The sequence below is a fragment of the Rattus norvegicus genome, chromosome 3 (genome assembly GCF_036323735.1).
Source record: "Rattus norvegicus strain BN/NHsdMcwi chromosome 3, GRCr8, whole genome shotgun sequence".
NCBI lineage: Eukaryota > Metazoa > Chordata > Mammalia > Rodentia > Muridae > Rattus > Rattus norvegicus.
This window is the reverse complement of record NC_086021.1, coordinates 160,086,135-160,104,191: the sequence shown is the minus strand read 5'-3', so window position 1 is coordinate 160,104,191 and position 18,057 is coordinate 160,086,135. Positions and strand designations below refer to the sequence as shown.

At 48.1% G+C, this 18,057-nt stretch overlaps 1 protein-coding gene across 1 annotated transcript in view; it reads right to left on the bottom strand.

The window, feature by feature from the left end:
- Positions 1-18,057, bottom strand: part of Pygb (glycogen phosphorylase B) — a 46,790-nt gene that overhangs the window by 14,739 nt on the left and 13,994 nt on the right. Inside the window, exons 2-10 of the mRNA NM_013188.1 lie at positions 14,918-15,019; positions 9,376-9,454; positions 6,823-6,926; positions 4,893-5,024; positions 3,211-3,322; positions 2,725-2,807; positions 1,808-1,951; positions 1,274-1,366; positions 63-209 (exon numbers count right to left, since the gene is read on the bottom strand). Of these exons, the coding sequence (NP_037320.1) occupies positions 63-209; positions 1,274-1,366; positions 1,808-1,951; positions 2,725-2,807; positions 3,211-3,322; positions 4,893-5,024; positions 6,823-6,926; positions 9,376-9,454; positions 14,918-15,019 (996 nt within the window). The remainder of the gene's footprint in view (positions 1-62; positions 210-1,273; positions 1,367-1,807; positions 1,952-2,724; positions 2,808-3,210; positions 3,323-4,892; positions 5,025-6,822; positions 6,927-9,375; positions 9,455-14,917; positions 15,020-18,057) is intronic.

Sequence of the window (18,057 nt, the reverse complement as noted above, 5' to 3'; positions counted from 1 at the left end):
CATGATGAGGCCAGTGTGGTGGAGCTGTTACTACCCAATCTCTACCCACAACCCATGCTCACATCCAGGTGCCTCTGGTTGATGGCATAGATGATTTCCAGGTGTCGCGGCAGCAGCTTCTCAAACATAGACACGGGCCAGCGCTCCAAGGCCTCGGGCAGCACAGTGTGGTTGGTGTAGGCACAGGTCTTCTTGGTGATCTCCCAGGCCTACACATTGAGAACAGCAGGCGGCACACAGACACGCTGGAGCCATGAGGCAAGGGCCGCACCCATCCCTGCCCTCTGCTCTCCAGGTATGGGATCAGGCTAGGTTAGTCACCATGCTGTAAACACACAAATGGCCCTATTCCCTGACCCTACCCTCTAGCAATGAGTGGCCTTTTAATCCCTCCTTTGTAATCGCTCTGCTGCTGGTGGGACTATCAGACGATGCAGCAGTTTCCCGAGAGTTTCCATGAAACTCCCTGACACCCACAGTGCAGAGGACACGGGTTACCATATGACCTGCCACCCCAGGGTACAGCCTCAAGGGGTGTGTATGCCATCAGGCCAGACAGGGACTCTGGTTTCTGAAGTGGAACAAGAAAACTGGCTTATGGGTTTCTGGTGATTTGGTTAAAGCCGACCAAGAAGATGCTGTACCAAACATGAGGACCAAGGAAAATGGAGCCTCCCAGCTGTCTTCAAATACGAACACTGTAGACGTCCTGACGTTTTGCTCACTATGTAGCCCAGGCTGGGTTTGTACTTGTTATTTTCCTGCTTCAACCTCCTGAGTGCTTTGCGCCATCACAGCCAAACAATAGGTTTCTGAAAGCTTAACACTTCTAGGTTGTTCTGTTTCGTTGATGTTTTGAAACAGAGCATTACTACATAGCTCTGGCTGGCCTGAAACGCACTATCAGATGAGACCAGCCTCACATTCATAGAGATCCACCTGCCTTTGCCTCCTAAGTGCAGGGAGTAAAGGCCTGTGCCACCATGGCTAGCCAAACTTCGAGGGAGGAAACATGTACACTATCCATAGTCTCTAACCTTGTCTCTTCTGTCCCGTCATCCTTGCCCTCACTGTGCCTCTATCCCATAGAGCATCCAGCTCCGAGAGCCAGACACCCTCCAGGGCAGCCTTGACGCTCTCAAAGTTAATTTCCCAGACCTCCTGAGCCCTATTTCTTGGGGCCAGCTCAGCCCACCATTACTATGAGTGGCACAGGGATGCCATCACCCGACTCTGGTTCAAGGAGGACATTGTCTTCCTTTTTCACACTCACCTTATCCCAGTCTACCTTCTCCACGTCCACCAGGATCCGCATGAGCTCGGGGATGGACAGCGCGGGATGGGTGTCATTCAGCTGGATGGCTACCTAGAGTTCATGAGGGGTGCCATTTAGTTCTCTCACTCCTGGTACCTTAAGTGGTGAATCAGGGTGTGAAGGAGCCGGCCTAGCAGTGTACTCTGGAGGAGCCCAGAGGCCGAAGGGGTCAGGAGGAGGATGCTGGCTCTGCAGCCAGCTGTCCCCTCGAGTAGCTGCACTGTGTGGCCAGATGTGTCCCAAGAGCAGCTATGCTCTGAGCGGCACAGAAGGGGGTTCAGGATGTGGAACCCTCACAGGCTACTTTCCCCTCATTTCAGATGGGGATTGGTTTGTTTAGAATTGCCACATGAGCCTTTCACAATGACCTCCCCCACTCCACTTTTGACACACCAGGGCTGCACTGGTTTGGAAGAGACCCTGAGACTCGGGACACAATGCCAACTTCCTCCTACCCCTCCCCATGACAATGAGCTCACTCCCTTCACAGACCTTGTCTGGGAATGTCTCGAAACAGGTTCTCACTGGATCCCGGCAGCCAAACTTGGACGACTTGAACCTTCTAATGATGTCCTGGAGGGTGGCGGCCACCACAAAGTACTCCTGCTTCAGCCGCAGCTCCTTTCCCTCGAAGAACTGCAAGGCAGCATTGTCGTGGCACACGCTACCAACACATAACTCAGACTCTGATGGGAGGGAGGGCCCTACATTTGCTTGTCCCTACCTCCCTGGGGTCATTCTTAACCCTCCAGAGGGCCAGTTCAGGTACCCTGCTTAAGGTGGTAGGCTGTGGAGGCCTGCACGGGCAAAATAAGCCAGCCTGACAGCATGGCCTGCATGTACGCCCTCACCACAGGGTCACCTAGTTATAAGGTGTCTGGTCTATCAGTGGGAGTGACAAACCCAGGGATGAGCAGCACCACAGTTACTCAGAACCAGCTCTCAAGACGGACACCAGGAGGCACCCCACACCTGAAGTTCTGGTGTATCTAGTCTCAAGGGACAGGAGCATTTGGTTTGAGTGTCCAGCACTAATCCTTCTGCTAATATATGCATAAAAACTTTGAGAAAAGAAAAAAAAATTCACTTTAAAGAGCGCCACCAATCAAGATAGGCAAATTCTGATGTTTTTTGGTTTTGTTTGTTTTGGTGTTGGGGCCTGAGCGCAGGGCCTTGGGATGTAAAATACATCCCTTCCAGGGCTCCTCTGACAGTAACAAGCCGACAGACACCAGACACAGACAGGAGCAGAGGATTCACCAGTCACCGCCTGACATGGAACAAGCATGGGGTAACAGTTTTCTAAACATTTCCGGGCACTGCACCTGATGTGTGCTACCACCGCATGTACACACAGGCCTCCAGCTTAACATGTCTACCCTTTAAAGAGAGTCACAAGAGCCACTCACATTGTCATTGGGATACAGGACCCTGGAGATGTTCTCGGCCAAGTTCCTGTCCAGGACAGCTTCGATGTAGTCCCCAACGTTGACTACAGGGAGACAGAGCCCCATCAGTGCAGCCTCCTCCAGGCCCGACGGTCTTGTGAAGAGAGGCTACTACAGCCCCTCAGCAGTTTCTTGGAGAAGCCTGAGATGCCCTGGGGCCACTGTCCTCATCCTCAACAGAGGATCCACCTCCCTTCTCACAGTAACTCACTTCCGCTGGACACTACTAAGTCCCAACTCTCTTCTTGGAGACATGTGGTCTAAATGACTATGACCCTCGACAGCTGGCGCCTGGCATCCTGTCCACTCTAACTCTTGTTGGCACAGGAGCTGTGAGGGCCACACACTTCAGCAGAGACAGGAGTGGTGACAGCAGGGCAGGAGTGGTGAGGGCCCAGTGTTGGATCCATCTAAACAGACAAGCACGGGGACACGGTGGGAACTTACAGTCCTTCAGCTTGAAGTCATTGGGTGCCTTGGCAGACCAGAGCCTCATGGTGTTGACGGTGTTGTTCTTATACCCAGGCACTGGGGTGTCATAGGGCATGGCGAGTACCACCTGGTCATAAGAAAGGACACTTTGGACCCAGTCAGCAAAGACCCCTTTCTGCCCAGCATCATTCCCCATCAGGACAGCTCCAGTTCCCCACAGCCCGACCTCCGTGTTTCCATGTTCCCCCACTTCTCCCTTCACCTGTCACAGCTGCCAGCATGCTACCTCTTCACTCCCAGGGTACTGACCAGCCACTCTGAGCAAGGCCATCTGAGAGCGATGGCAGCCACACTCTGGCATCTTCCCCAACCACACATACGTCTCCCAGACTCATGTACTTCAGTGTTGGCATCAGCTGAACGATCTTCCCATGCTGGCCTCTGAAGGTGCCATAGCATGGGCACCTCACCTCTGCCCCATATAACCATGTTCTCACCTTACTCACTCTGCTTGTGCAAGTCCAGGCTCTGGCTAACTCCTATTGACACCCACTTTCACTTCCCAACATCTTTGGCAACAGTCCTCTTGTTGGTTGCCTTGACTATACCCTCCGGGTACCTAAATCAGCCCAGACAGAAACACAGCCACTCTGCCATGGTCCTTTGCAAGCAGCCTTGCAAACTCAGTTATCTCTAACATCCTTAAAAGGGCCGTGTATCTGGCTCACCAGGATTTACACTGGTATCACCTTCGTCTTCCTGTTTGCTGCCAAGCCTCTCTCCTGGCCTATACATGCTCACCTTCTGGAGGACAGGCCCAACCACCCAACTTCCCTGACTATGGATTTCAGAGCTAAGGCTCTCACCACGTACGCCGACACAACTGTCATAAGTACACACATCTAGAACATGGGATCACTTCTCTGCTTGTTCAAGTTAAAAACCACTTTGTTAAAATGTGTTTGGCCTGCATAGTGTGGCCTTGGCCTACTCTAGCTCCAGCTGTCCTATTTAAAACTATATTTTAATATCGAACAACCTCCCCAGCCACCAGCCCTCCATGTGTGCTCATCCCTCTACATCACAGATAACTGAGGCTCACTGTCCTTACCTTGTTCCCTGCTCTCCCCTTCTCCAGGGACCAAGGTGTGTGCTCCCAGTCCTGGAGCTGATTTGTCCTCTTGCGCTATCCCAGACCAGCACCACAGAAGGAGCCAGATGGGAAGGAGGGACACTAACCAAAGCCACTGGCACCCTGACCTGGAGCTTGGCTAGTGCTGACACTACAAAGCCATGGGTCACCAGTGGTGCCAGGGGACGGCAGTAGTCAGTACTCCATAACTAACTTGGGAGCTGTTCTCATCCTCCAGGGGCCTTCCTCCCAGTCAGGACATGTCTCACTAGCACTGTGTCATCTGGTACCACAAGAACATTCTGGGCGTGAGCATCAACCCCAATATGCAGCACTGGCTAACCTATAAGACTTCTGTGTGAGGTGCACTTACTCCATTCCAAGGAGCACCCACCAAAGGTTAAGTATGGATGTATTCGGGAGATAAACCCTTCCTTGGGTTTTACCTTAAGTTCCTCAAGGCAGACGTATGCCACCTGCCCAAGAGGAAGTCAAGGTGACAACAAGGCTCTCAGGGCAGCTCTTTTGCTCAACAGCAGTGTGCCCCTGGGCCAGACCTCCATACCTGTGTGTCCAGCCAGAGGACACCGTTAGGGGTGTGCTCCACCCTCCCGTAGAAGTGCACAGGCAGCATGTACTCCGGCCGCGCCTTCTCCCATGGGTTTCCGTAGCGCAGCCAGTCGTCAGCTTCTTCAACCTGGAGGATAGTCAGGATGGAATTTCTCCATATGGAAGAGAGAACACCAACAAGATAACGCTGCTCTTGACCCGGGCATGCAAAATGCAGAGATTATACAGTGCCTGGCGCCAGAAACTCAGTCAAAAGTTCCAACCAAGAGAGGCCCCGTGCACTACTAAAGTCACAAAGCCCTACACAACTCAGAAAAAGACACCTAAATAAAAGGACACTAAAAATCACCCAAATGGAGGACTGATAGACTTGCACTATGGGTTCATCTTAAAGAAGACCCCCCCCATATACACACACACTGGAAAATGCAGCCATGGAGCCCACTACTTGACAAAACAGTTGCTTCAAATAAGAAAAGGACAGCCACCATACAGTTAGGCACGGTGGCACATCCCTGAAATTACTACACCTGGAGACAGAAAGATGAGAAATTCAAAGTGAGCCCCAGCTCCTAGTGAGGGAGAGGCCAGCCTGAGCTATGTGAGGCCTTGTCTTTAATTAACAGTCAGCCCTAAAGTCACAGAGCAAAACTCTGTGTGTCCCAGGGGACTGAACATGGCCTGGGAGGTATCCCATGGGAAGTCAGAGAACACATCTCTCTAGAGGATGCTGTCTAGACAAACCATACTCATCAGCCATGTCCCCAGACCTAGATCAGTGAATATGCAAAACCTACCCCATCAGGAATCTAAAAGTTTGAGTGTATCAGGTGGGATTTCCTCTGAACTACACAGTCCCAGCATGTTGCTCTGAAGGGTTTGTTTGTTTTAATTTATTTTGTTTTGAGACAGTCTCACATAATTCAGGCTGACCTCAAACTAAATCTGTAGCTGAAGGTGACCTTGAACTCCTGATCTTTCTGTCTCTTCCTCTCCAAGTTTGGGATTACAAGAGTAAGCGACCACGCCCACCCGATAAAAATGCTAGGGACTGAGCCTTGGTTATGGTAGGCAAGTACTCAACCAGTGAGTTGCATCCTCCCTGAGGAGATTTAAAAAAAAAAAAATGGTTCTTGCAGAGAAATAAGAAATCTCTAGAGTTTTTCAGTACCACGGTGGTGTGTCCTACAGAGTAATCCCACAGTCAGCCACAGAAGCAGTGCCTTCCCAAATGCAGGCAGCAGCAGGCCCACCTTTAGGCCAGGATCCTTAGTCCTTCCCCCAGAGAGCTCTGCAGGCCGCAGCCCACACAGGCCACAGCCTCACCTGCCACTCCTCAGAGGGTGGGAAGCAAAGGTTTAATAATTGCTTTTGTTCTAGTCTAGTCAAGGCTATTATTTTGGAAAAGGTCTTCCTATATAGGCCTAGTTGGCTTAGAATTCAAAAACAGACTATGTTCTAAACCTGTGGCCATCCTCCTGTCTCTGGCCTCTTGGGGAGGGGCCTGAATTAAGAGGCATGAGTCACCATACCCACCTTTGTTTTCTTCTCTAGTTAACAAATTGCCCCAAAAGATGAACCCCAACAGCAATACCCTCATCCCATGTACAATCAACCCTAGACACCAGCACATGGCTTGTGGTGTACTGGCCACCACTGTTGGTGGCCCTGTCTGGGGTCTTCTGAAGTTCAAATGAACCTGTGTGTCTTTCTGCATGATTTCTCTGTTACCACACAGAAGCTCTTTGCCAAGGACTCACACAGGACCAGCCTCAGCAGAGCCGACTGCTTCCTGCTCTCCTGGGCTGAGAACTATCGAGCGCTCTCCTGGAGTACAGTGCACACCCAGTTGAACTCCAAGAGTGAACTCACTTCCATGTATGAACGAGGACTGGAAAACAACGGACACATCTAAGGTCACCCACCTGCCAGCCATTGACAATCTTTTGGTTGAAAATCCCAAATTCATAGCGGATTCCATAGCCATATGCAGCTAGACCCAGCGTGGCCATCGAATCAAGGAAGCAAGCTGAAAGATCCAAGGAAAAGTTACAAACCATTAACAGAACTCAGACTGCTGGACACCAAGGTTCCACTGGGATTTGGCCAGGGAGTTGACAGGGAGCCAGGGATAACCATAGCAACCTTGGGTTTCACAAAAGGACACTCTGGAGTCCCCTTACCCAAGGGTAAAAGTGAGGACTCCCAGAGATCATGGTCAAGTCCTCCCACTGCCAGCTTCCTCTTAAATGTGCAGAGGCTTAATCTCTGTGAACTCTAAACCTACAGCTTTGACAGCAGGGGCATCTGAGCCTCTATCCATGGGAATAAGACACAGAAAGCAGGCCACTGATGTGCACTTTGTGGCTGAGCAGACTAAACACCCATGGTCCACAGTCCCATAGGGTCTGCAACAGTAGTGGAGCTCCTGTTTTGTTCCAATCGAATCCTCTTGAAGGAGACTGGAGGGGTGGTTCAGTCGAGAGTCCAGGTTAACTTCCCATCACCCACAAGATGGCTTAAACTGTCCTTAATCCCACTTCCAGGGAATCCGATGGCCTCCCTCTTCTGACCTCTGCAGTGCACACACATACATGCAATGCCAACAGAACATGCACACATACAAAGCTATTTTTCTTGAAAAATCAGTTAAAAAAAAACTGAGAAATAAGTAAAACTTCAAGTGTTTTGAATAAAAATGCAGAAAGAAGCAGTGTTAGATTTCTGACTTGGGCCAGGAATGATGCCTTTAATCCCAGCATCCAGGGGACATAGAAAGGTGGATCTTGGTGGATTTGAGGCCAGCCTGGTCTACAATAGTGAGTTCCAGGACAGCCAGTGCTGCACAGTGAGCTCCTTTCTCAAAGCAGACAACCCGAGAAAGGAAGGAGAAAGAAGCAAGAGGGGGATACGGAGGGCACCACGGGGAACACTAGCAGGTACATGTCCAATTCACCAAATGCAAACACCAGCAGGAGAGAGGAACGAGGAAGGCCTGGACATCTGTGCTAGACTCGTTCTTCTGGGGAAGACACAGACCAATCAGGCCATGCTGGACTGACACCAGGTCAGAGAAGAGGATGGCAGGGAGGAGGAGGCATCTGGGTTCAGGCCATGCAGGGCAGGTGACAAGGAAAGGGGTCTGGCATCAAGAAGAGGAAAGCACTATATAGCAGGCAGCAAGGCAGAGTGGGCCACCCTGAGATCAGAGTTGGGCCACCCCGAGATCAGAGGTGGGCTTACCAGGCTGGTACAAAACTTAGGAAAGAACAAAGGGCCTTCCATTCAGGAAGGAACACAGGCTCTGAGCCAGTAGATTAAGGACAGGCAAGGTAGTGATGGCCACGTGTCATGTTGGGCAAAGAGTAGCTGAAGAGTGGTGTCCAAGACACCATGCCTGGCCAGACCCGAATTGGGTCGGGTGGGCAGGACAAGTCATTTCTTTATGTAGACTCAAGTAAAAATTTATCTGAAAGAAACATGATGCCTTAGAAATCTCAAAGAATTTAGTTAACACTTGAAAACACACACGTACATTTTAAAGCATATCTCAGTTAATAAAATATCAACTTCCAGAAAGGTTGGGCCTGGATAATCTCTCTCCCTCACCCCACCACAAGGTTAGATTGCTATTTCAGCATCTATGTTCTTGTAAAGATTTTCTTAATAATTCTATATAAGTAGCTGTCTTCAGACACACCAGAAGAGGACATCGGATCTCATTACAGACGGTTATGAGCCACCATGTAGTTGCTGGGACTTGAACTCAGGACCTCTGGATGAGCAGGCAGAGCTCTTAACCACTAAGCCATCTCTCCAGCCCATGCATCCGTGTTCTTTACCTGGCTTGTACTACCCCCCAAAGTCTGTAAGATAGTCAAAGAAGTCAATGACACTTGGGGATGTTCTCAAATGTGGTAGCCAGGGCTGGAGAGATGGCTCAGCGGTTAAGAGCACCTGACTGCTCTTCCAGAGGTCATGAGTTCAATTCCCAGCAACCACATGGTGGCTCACAACCATCTGTAAAGAGATCTGATGCCCTCTTCTGGTGTATCTGAAGACAGCTACAGTGTACTTATATATAATAAATAAATAAAACTTAAAAAAAAAAAAAGTGGTAGCCATACAGAGCAGCATAGCCCAAAGCTTGGTCCTATTCTAACAAAAGCCATCAGCTCACTGGGTTGGAGCCACAGCCTCAGTGAGCACGGGCAATGCTCTCAAAGCACTGGCCTTTGAATCCTAAAAGTGTTGGGGGAGGGGAGCTATGGGAACCTTCTTGGTACCACTGATCCAACACTGACAAACATGGCTGCAAAAGAATTTTCCACTTTTTCTCTAATGATGGCAAAGATTTGACATAAACACCTTTGCCCATGTCTCTGAGGGAGGCCAGTTTATGGGTGTCAGAAACACATGTGACATTGGCCTTACCCTGTGATCCCCCACCAAGCCAACAGGAAATAAGAATCAATTACCTGCCAGCCGCCCCAGGCCACCATTCCCAAGGCCAGCATCCTCCTCTATTTCCTCTAGTTCTTCCAAGTCCAACCCCAACTGCAAACGAAAGCAGAGGTGACATTTCAGCGTTATTGACTGCGGCCAACAAGCTGAAAGCATTTAAATCCCGACTCTGATTTCTTTCAGACTGAAAATTCAAGGGTACAACTTAATATTAATCGGTACACAGAAGTGAAAGTTTTCAGGTATTTCAAAACCTATTAACGGTGACCATTGAAAATTAGATGTATCTAATGGGTGTAGTGATCCTTTCTGGAATCCCAGCACTCAGGAGGCTAAAGCAGGAGGACTCCCAGTCCAACGCCAGCCGGGGCTACATATATAGTAAGATCCTTAAAGAAAAAAGAAAAAAGAGCTTAATGGTTATAAATACTTCATAATGCCAGGCTACTAACCAACTTACAATGAGCAGATTTGACACGCTGCTTAATTATGATTTTGATGAAATCCAACATACCTATTTCTTTTGCTGATTATGCTTTTTTGATGTCAAAACACTACTTACTGCCCCATACAAGGTGTGGTGCGGTGGTTTGAACAGGAGTGGCTCCCAAAGACTTATCCCGAGTTTGAACACTTGGCCCATAGGGAATGGAGGGAGTGGCACTATCAGGAGGTACGGCCTTTTGGAGTAGGAGTGGCCTTGTTCAATGAAGTACATCACTTTGGGGGAATGGGCTTTGAGGTTTCACAAGAACAAGCCAGTCCACTTCTTACTGCCTGCTGATCTGGATGTAGGACTCTCAGCTCCATGACAGCCTGCATGCTGCCATGCTCCCCACCATAACCAAAACAGACTAAACCTCTGAAACCGTAAGTCCCTATTAAATGTTTTCCTGTATAAGAGTTGCCGTGGTCCTGGTGTCTCTTCACAGCAATACAGACCCTAAGTCGCAAGGTCATGAAGATTTACCACCGTATATTCCCCTGAAACACTGACAGCTTTTATTCTTACAGCTGAGTCTGTTAATCATTTTGATTATCTGTCTACTTGGGGTGTGTGTGTGTGTGTGTGTGTGTGTGTGTGTGTGTGTGTGTGCATGCATCTGTATGTGTGTGTGTGCATCTCGTGTGTGTGTGTGTCTACGTGCGTGTGTGTCTGTGTATGTATACGCGTGTGTCTGAGTGTGTAGGGTTGAGGAGGGAACCTTCACTGCTCTGCTGTTATCCCCGTGTCCCAGCATTGCTTACTTACAATGCCATTCTTTCTCCATCACATCACTTTGGCATCCTTTCCTTTTATTTTACTGTCATTGTCTGGCACAAGATCTTCCTCTGCAGCTCAGACTGGTCTCAAACTTGCAATTCTCCTACATTAGCCTCTGATTGCTGGAATTATGGGTGTATACACTGACATTTTTTGCCCTTTTTTTGAAGATTCGTGTGTGTGTGTGTGTGTGTGTGTGTGTGTGTGAGAAAGAGAGAGAGAGAGAGAGAGAGAGAGAGAGAGAGAGAGAGAGAGAACCGCTGTGTGTGTACAGATGCTCCCGCAAGCACTCTGAACCACTGAGCCATCATCCTCCAACTTCTAAACTTTTTGAGTCGAAGGACACTATCAACGGAGTGAAAAGGAACTTAAAGAATGGAAGAAAGTGTTTGTATTCCACACGTCTGGTAGGAGAGTAGTATCCAGAATAAACAGAGAAACCTAGAAACCGAGTCTGAGAAACAAGTAACGTGACTCCCAAGTGGGCAAACCCCCACTGAGCACAATGTACTCACTGCTACTGACTTCTGGGAAAGGGCAGATCCCAGCCACCAGGAAGCTGGAAACGCCACTCAGTGCCACAACACTTGCTTGGCACACATAGGGGTTCAAGTTCAAGGCCCAGCATCGCAAGAGAAAAATAGACAGATGCTATGGCTATGACACTTCTAGCTGTAGACTATGAACTGCAGGCTCTGCGGGAACTATCTGTACTCTTGTGTTCACGGCACCATTATTCCTGATGTCAGAAAGCAGGAGCAGTCATGTTCATGGAAGATGCGTCAATGAAACATGGCACACACATAAGTGTATGTTAGCACACATAAGAGTATGCTCAGCCTTGACCAGCAGTGGGGGCGAGGAGAGGATCCAGGACCCAAGGAGAGCCAGAAACACTGAGATGAGATGACCTGGACAGCAGTGCCTCAGTTTCCCTGTCTTCCCTGATTCGGGTGCTGAAGGGGAGTTTGTATCTATCACTTAATAGTCACAACCTAATGTCTTTACTTTTGCAAGGGAATTAAGTTTACTCTGTGTTAGCGGCATTACCTACATAAAAATACACATAAAGTTGTTACTTTATTAAAAAAAAAAGAGAGAGAGAGAGAGCAAGGAAAGACAAACACAGTGCAACCCAGGGGGCCCTTCAGGACACTGCTCAGGATAACCTCATGAAACACCCTGAACAGACAAATGCAGAAACATGAAGGACAATGGTGGCTCCCAGGGGCTGAGGTGGGTAAGTGAGGCGTAGTTTGGAAATGTACAGGTTCTGCAGATGGGGGATGGTGATGGCTGCAAGTGCTGTGAACGCCCTAAATGCCATTTGCCTGTACACGAAAAATGGCTAAGACGGGAAACTTTATGTCATACAGACCTTTCCAGCAATTATTTTAAATTGAAAAATAATTTACCCTCACCATGCAGGTTTATTTCTGGACTCTCGCCTCTACGTGGTGGCTGATGTATGTGACTTTCGGCCGGCAGGACCCAGGCTTGGTGGCCGTGGTTTTATAATAAGTTCTGAAATTGGGAAGTGTGGCTCTCCTCCCTGCTTCTCTTGGAAGTCCACCCAGATATGCAGATTATTCTCTCAGACTCTGAAGAAACTGACTGGGATTTTGAAGAGGACCGACTGAATCTACAGATCACTGTGGAGAGCTTTGCATACTAACAATACTAGGTCCCCCAAGCTGTTAACGAAAAATGTCTTCATTTTTTTAAACCTTCCTTAGTTTCTCTCAACTTGCTTCCTGAGTAAACGCTGCATGGAGGGGGTGTGGTTTTTGTTGCATTTGCACCTATTTTCTTCCTGGGGCTACATAACAGGCAGAGCTGCCATCCTCGCTTCACTTTGGATGAGTTGGCGGATATATTAAGATATGGGTGGTTTCTGCACATCAACCCTGTGTCCTGAAAACCCAAGGCCAGAACTCCCCGGCCGGTTCCGTATTTCTTTATGGATTTCTTACGACTTTCTAGCTCACGTCATCTGTATGTAGATGGCTTTACTTCTTCCTAATAAGGATGCCTTTCATTTCCAGTTCTTGCTTAACCATACTTGAGAGGGAACAGAACCTACTACTTTGGGACACTGAGACCCATCGCGAGAAGACATCCTTGTGCTGTTAACCCAAGCAAGTTAAATCCAAGATGGGAGACACAGGGAGGAAGATAACAGAAACTCTGTAAGAAAAATTCATTTCCAACAAATAAACCATAAACAGAGGGGGCAAAAAGAGGTACATATAAGCTAAGAAATTTAGGAGATGTCTCAGTGAACTTCAAACATGCTGTTTTAGAAGTTCTACGGTAATCTGGGGCTGGAGAGAGGTCAGCACTGAAGAGTACTGGATGTTCTTCCAGAGGACACAGGCTCAGCTTCCTGCATCACCAGTGGCTCATCTGTAACACTGGATCCATGGAATATGATGCCCTCTTCTGGTCTCAATGGGCACTGCATGCACATGGTGTGCAAAACACCCACATGCATAAAACAAAACAAAAAAACAAACAAAAAACCCGAAAAACTAAAATTAAAAAAGAAAATCTTTCAGGCAGTGATGATGTACAGCTTTAATCCCAGCACTTGGGAGGCAGAGGCAGATGGGTCTCTGAGTATGAAGCCAGCCTGGTCTACAGAGTGAGTTCCAGAACAGCTAGGGCTAAACAGAAAAATCCTGTCTCAAAAAAAGAGGAGGAAGGAGGAAGAAGAAGAGGAGGAGGAGGAAGAGGAGGAGGAGGAGGAGGAGGAGGAGGGGGAGGAGAAGAAGAGGAAAAGGAAGAAGAGGAAGAGAAAAGGAAGAGAAGAAGAGGAAGGAGGAAGAAGGAGGCAGGAGGAAGAAGGAGGAAGTAGGAGGAAGAGGAAGAAGAGGAAGATGAGGAAGAGGAAGAAGAGGAAGAGGAGGAAGAGGAAGAAGAGGAGGATGGGGAAGAAGAGGAGGATGGGGAAGAAGGGGAGAAGAGGGAGAAGAGGAAGAAGGAGATGAGGAAGAGGAAGAGGAAGAGGAAGAGGAGGGAGAAGAAGAAGAAGAAGAAGAAGAAGAAGAAGAAGAAGAAGAAGAAGAAGAAGAAGAAGAAGAAGAAGAAGAAGAAGAAGAAGAAGAAGAAGAAGAAGAAATTCTAAGGCATTTGATTGCCTGAAAAGCTGGTGTTACTAAGAATTATGGCCAGTATCTTAAGGGTCATCACAGGGCAGGTGTATCTGAGTCCTTGTTTTCTAGAGATCATATTGAGTTAAAGTTGATGAGTGTAAATTATTTTCCAGAGTGCTGCTGACAGGTTCACTCAGAAGAAAGCTGTTTCTTAGAAAGTCCTAGAGTGCACCATTCACATGCCATACCTTGAGAGGTGACTGCACCATGAAAGTTGTGATCTCGTGAATGGGCTGAGTCACTGATGAATGTGTAGGCTGAATGAAGACTATGAGGGGCACTTCGGGGGAGGCACCCTACGAGAGTGTGTTCTGTCCCCATTTCTCTGTCTTTGATGACTGACTCTGGGAAGGGTGCAGCCTCCTCTGCCACATGCTTGAGCCACCAAGACATGCTGCCTGTCTCAGGCCCACTGAAACTGGGAACCAAAATGAATCTTTCTTTCTTTAGATTTCTCTAAATTATTTTTTCAAAGCAATAGAATGGAGACTAACATCCTCAAAAGGAGAAGGTGGTCTCCAAGAAGACTTACACCCATGCTGGACTTATGTCCTTACCAGGCTCCCAAACTCCTCCTACCTGAGCTCTGAACAAAGCAGGTGGGATGCTATGGCATAGGGGAGGACCTCTCTAAAGACCTTCATGTACCCATGCTGCAAGGTCTCACTACCGAACTTCCCCATCTGAGACCAGTGTTCCAGAGGAGAGAGGAGAGGGGGAAGTGAGGCTGGGAGATAAGCATAGCTCTTCTGAAGCTACAAACAATTGTGTAGGAATTAGTGCAAAGAAAATACCAGAACAGTTGGCTTCCTTGAATAAGAGGAGGGCACTTTCACACCTGCACAGCACAATGAGTTCAGGAGGATGTTTGGAGACAGGAGAGTGAAACCAAACAGATCATGACATATTCAAAACCTATCTCTGGACTGGGAGAGGGATGTGCATTTCTAGACACTTCCAAATCATAGCATCACCACTCAACCCAGTATTCCCATAATAATTCCCTTTACTATCTTCCCTTACAGTCTTACGTTCTCCCCTTCAGGAGAGGCATGCTCCCTCCTTGCAGGGTAGAACACCCAGGACACAGGTGTCCTAACATCAGTGGTCACTCTTCAGGGGACAGATTAAACATACCTGATAAGTGGCTTCATCACATGCAGTCTGAAGGCCCAGGTTCACCATGGTGTTCTGCAGTGTGCGGCCCATGTAGAATTCCAGGGAAAGGTAGTAGATACGCTGAAGACAGAAAACAGAAGCTTGGTTTACCATTCTGTCCACAAACACGAGACACACAGCAGGCAGGAGTCAGAAGCATCCAGGTAGGACTTTCATGTGAACCCAATACTGACACCTTACTTGCAGGGTAGCTCTGTTCTCCTGAGTCTCCGGTGCACAGAACTGATCTCCTCTAACAGGGGACTTACGTCACCCTAGAACCTGAGAGTGGGCTTCCCCAGCCAGCAGATTCCACAGTGAGCTAAGCTGGCCTCTTACGAACTGTGTGCCCCTGAGATAGGCTCTGTTCCCAACATGAGGTAAAACAGCCTACAAAGGAAGAAATGTTTCCAAGTATTAAATATAAACAGGCCATGGTGTGTGTTCCTGTTGTTCCAGCTCCTTGGGAGGCTGAGGCAGGGGGATGGATGACTAAAGTGTGAAGCCAACCTGGGTGACCTGGTGAGTAAGATTCAATGTCTCTTAGGGTGGTTTCAGGAGTGCAGTCGCTGGCAACCCTAGTAAAGACATCATTCCCTCAAGGCAAAGACTGGATTTTGCTGGCTGTGAGGTAGACTTCCTTGGTGTGAGGTGTGGTGTGTGTGCTGGACTTAGTGAGGTGTTTTTAACTTGGACTGTGGCCACACACAGTACTACCAGCCTCAACAGGTTCTAGGAGCCATTGTCAAGACTCAGAAATGAATACTACACCAACAGGTGCCGACATGCGAGACATCTTGGAAGGCACTTCAGAACTATGCATTCCAAGACGGGATGGCTCTTAGCCAAGTTCCCTTATCTACCTGATCAGAGTCCCCCAAAGAGGAAGATGATGCTTCTACCTTCTTACCCACATTCTGTGAGCCACAAGGCACTGACTCCCCAACAGCGTAGACTGACACTGACTGCCATGCTCCCGGGTAGACGTCTGTTGCACCCTTGTCCTCTCCCCTCAGGCCCACTCTACGAAATGTTGCTGAGTCTCTGGGCCAAGGCAACTTTACTGCAGGCCACGCCATACTGTCTACGGATTCCCTTAAAAATTGGCTTCTCCAAAGAGTTCTCCAATCAATGATTTCTTGTGTCTCTAAAAATTGCCTATACCTGCACTCCCCTCTGCCCTGTACACAGGGGATCTGAGCTGTAAAAATCTGCCCACTACTTCTCATCCTAGCATGTGCTAGCAAAAGTAATGCCTGACTGGACCTAAAAGTAGTGCCTGACCAGGCCTGCTTGGTAGGGAGGCTGAGGCAGGAGGATATCACTTTTAAAACCTGTCTGGGCAACTTACTGAGTGCCTGTGACAAAAGAACTGTGATAAAAAACTTGCAGACAGGGGTTGAAGGATGGCTCAGCAGTTGAGAACACTGGATGTTTTTCTAGAGGATCTGGATTCGGTTCCCAGCAACCATACAGGGGCTCATAGCTGGCTGTAACTCCAGTGCCAAGGAATCTGCTGCCCTCTTCTGGCTCCTGCAAGCACCAGGCACAAACACGATATCCTTATACATGACATTCATACTCACACTAAATTCAAAAAGCTCAGGGTATGGCTCAGAGATACAGCGCTCGACCTACAAGTATGAGGCAGTAGATTTAATCCCTGCTACAAACAAAGCCTAGGGAGGGCAGAGGACTACACAGACTGACAGCTGCCAAAGGCTATTGGGGGGGGGGTAACAACTAAAAGGTGTGGTGTGCTTATCAGGGCAATGGATGCAGTGTTCTTGACTGCGTTGCTGGATGCACGAGTGGATGAACACTCTCCCTGCACTCGCTCCCTCTCCAGTTCCCTTTTCCTATATTATCAGATCAAACCCAGAGCTCCCATATGCTAAGCAGGGCATGGGAGCACTTTAATCCTAGAACTCAGGAGGCAGAGGCAGGTGGATCACGGTGAGTTGGAGCCCAACCTGATCTACACTGCCAAGGTCAAGGACAGTCAGAGTTGCATGGTAAGTCCTTGCCTCAAGTAAGTAAGTAAAGGAATAAGAAAACAGCCAATGAATGAATGAATGAATGAATGAATGAATGAATGAATGAATGAAAGAAAAGGAAAGCAATACTCTGGGCAGCAAAGTTAGAAAATGGCTCAAGTGCCACTTACAAGCAAGGGGTAGTAAGGGACAGTCACCCACTGAGTCCTACCACCTGAGGCGATGGAAAGGCACTTCCCAGGTTCTCACAGAAGATGCTCACAAGCACACACACTTCAGTGTGATCCTTCTCACTCAAGGATACACTCAAAAACGCCTTCAAAGCATTCCCTTAGCCCACTCTTGGCAGTCCCAGGGGATGGTGCTCCCCTGAAAACCAGGCAGGAAGATGGGTCAGGAAATAAGTAAAACCACACAGCATCTTCCACAGGATTAAAGTTCATAAAGGAAAACCACCCCACCCCATTCCAAACATCAAGAACCACAAAGGATTTAACTGAGCACAGACAAGAAGGAAAACTGAGAGACAGAGGAAAATACAACCACATCTCTGGCCTGCACCAGACAGCAAACTCACGCATACACAGGCTGAGAATGAGGTACAGTCCTGTAATTCCAGACTCGGAAGGCAGACGCAGAAGGATCACAAGTTCAAGGTACAGCGTATTGAGAAGAAGGAGGGAGAACAAAAAGAAAATAATTCTTAGGATTTGGAATGCTTAGCTTATAAAACAATGTATCTATGCACTGAAACATGACCTGGTCAAAACAAAAACTCACCCCTCAAAGGTTATCTCGGAATCAACAATAGCAAAGCCCGGATCAAAAATGTGGCAGAGTAAGACTGGACAAATGGACATGAAAAGAATTAGAGGGAAAAAAATACTGATATTGATGAGGGAAAAAACACCCAAAACAGGCAGAGTTAGTGTCCCAGAACAGGAAATAAAATGTCAAAAGGAGACAATTCCAGAACACTAAAGCTAACCATTGAAAAACTATATTAAAAATCACCAGTTAGAGTCTGGACTCTGCTCCCCCATTCTTTGCTTAATTAAATGAATTAATACTGAATTTCTATCCAAATTTCATTATCTCTTAAGTGACAGAAACACATTGCAG